This window comes from Aegilops tauschii, chromosome 2, assembly GCF_002575655.3.
Source record: "Aegilops tauschii subsp. strangulata cultivar AL8/78 chromosome 2, Aet v6.0, whole genome shotgun sequence".
NCBI lineage: Eukaryota > Viridiplantae > Streptophyta > Magnoliopsida > Poales > Poaceae > Aegilops > Aegilops tauschii.
Genome location: NC_053036.3, coordinates 479,090,901 through 479,092,998, shown reverse-complemented (window position 1 = coordinate 479,092,998; position 2,098 = coordinate 479,090,901). Strand labels below are relative to the sequence as shown.

General features: G+C 55.1%; 1 protein-coding gene across 1 annotated transcript; it reads right to left on the bottom strand.

The window, feature by feature from the left end:
• Positions 1-260: 260 nt before the first annotated feature.
• On the bottom strand, positions 261-1,770 carry LOC109764351 (putative GEM-like protein 8). Its single transcript, XM_020323190.4, has 2 exons — positions 1,420-1,770; positions 261-1,307 (listed from the first exon to the last, which is right to left on the bottom strand). The coding sequence occupies exons 1-2, from the start codon at positions 1,610-1,612 to the stop codon at positions 784-786; spliced, it is 717 nt and encodes a 238-aa protein (XP_020178779.4). The 5' UTR covers positions 1,613-1,770; the 3' UTR covers positions 261-783.
• Positions 1,771-2,098: the final 328 nt, after the last annotated feature.

Below are 2,098 nucleotides of genomic sequence, written 5' to 3'. Positions count from 1 at the left end.
AACTGTTTAGACGTTGAATTATGGGCAGCCTCTGGGCGCCCGTTTGTTGACCGAATACGCCTTGATGTATGAGGAAGAAATGAGCATTAACCTTGAAGACGACTTTAATTATTTGTTTGCTTTATTTATATATGTATTATAACCAGTAGCAACGCACAGTCGTTCTACTAGTATTGTATGGTTCCATCTATGAGCAATTTTTCTTGATTGAAATCCAATTTAATGTAAATATTCAAAAATACTTTGAGCAAAACATTCAATAGGAAACATTTCAATGTAAATATTCAATTGAAAAGTCAAAAATGTCAACAGAACCAACACCTTAGTGTGTCATTCCATTCTAGTTCCTTTCCGAACCAAACACACCCTTGTGCCATTTCCTTCAGCATTATCATCACTCTCACCCGCGCCTCCACCACAGCTTGCTACTCGTACACACCGCGGCCCATCGACATCGGTTGCAGGCTTCCAGCACCTACCAATCCACATCGCCCGTTGATATGCCATTAGAGGGCCCCCGCTGCAAGGCTCGTGGCCGTGCTCGGGGCGTCCTCACGGCCATGCCCATGCTCACGCGGTTCGTCGTTCCCCTCCAGCCTCACGTATAGGGAGGTCGCGTAGGCCACCAGCTCGGGCGAGCGCCCGTCCTCACACCTTGCTGAGCTCCCGGCGGCGATGTTGCGCTGCGCATAGTCGCCGATGCCGGCGAGGTCTTCCAAATCACGATGCTGCCCGTGTTGTAAGTCGGACAGTGATCGGCGTCGCCGTGCGCTCGCGTAGCTTTCACGCCGCGGTAGGCCGCAAGCGCGTCCCGCTCCCGGTGCCCGCGCCCCGCGACGACTGCACCTTCATCCCACCCCCCGCGGCGCCGATGGCCTGCTCGAGGTGCTGCAGGGATGTCTGGTAGCTGACGAAGCCCATGAACCAGAACTCGAAGCCGTCGTCGGTCACCAGCTGGACGTACTTCTGCTCCGGCCGGTGCTGGTTCTCGCTCGGCCTGGCCGCCTTCACCCTCCTCAGCGGGACGGCCACCTTGTACGGCACCCGTACCGTGTTGCCCTTAGGCGAGGTCAGCGCCAGCGACCGGTCGCTGCGGAAGGCCACCTTCTCTGTGGATACGAAGAGCATCCCGGCGATCGGGCCGGCGGTCGTTGACAGGTAGCACTGCGAGGCATTCAGGAGCTTCTCGCCCTTCTCCACGGCGAACCACCGCCGGAAGACCTTCTCCACTCCGCCGGCCTGGAGGATTCTTGCGCCCAGCGACAGCTTGCCCCTCACGGTCTCGTACAGTTTTGGGCCTAGAGTCACTGCAGAACCATCAAGGGACATATGTTCACTGTCTAATTCCCAGCCGAAGCTACATATGAACAGGAAAGACTACAAAGATTCGTCCAGACGGACTGGAGAAGGAGGACTTACCATGCTCTCTGATTCCTCGAGCGAACTTGTCCCCTGGCCTGCCCGATTTGCCGCCGGTACGTGTGCTCGTCGAGTATTTTGCATCACCGTGGACATAGGTAGCTCCATCGCTGGTGAACTCCGGCTCCTCGATGCCGATGGCAGTGCTGCTCACTGGGATGCCGATCACATGCTGATGTCCTGCCTTCTCCATTTGCTGTTGGAATGAAGAACCGAAGACTCCTCTCTTGTAAGACGCGTAGGCGAAGAGAAGACTTTGCTCTGCTTCCTTCCTTTGCGCCTCAGCTTCCGGCCTCTGTCTTGAGGTTGTTGGTGCGTCTGTGGGTTTGTGGGTTGGTGCTGGAGCTCCGTGCTCTGAATGGGAAGGAGGGGGCGCCTTTTATAAGCTCTGGATTGGAACCTGTAAAAACTTAACCAAAAGCCGGGTGTTTATCCAATTAGCTTTTGAATTGAACAGTCACCCGCGCCCACCAGGATTCTGGATAAAACAAGTGCTTCCTAGGTGGAGCTGGACCCCTAGTGCCTGCCTAGTGTTGTGCTGCATGTGCAAGGGTCCACTGCAAAACTTTTGTGCGTGTCACAACTGACATCTAGTCATCCATGCATGGACCATGGTCGACCGCTGATTCCTTCGCCCAACCGGCTGTCACATGCACCCATGCAATTGGGGACTCCAGAA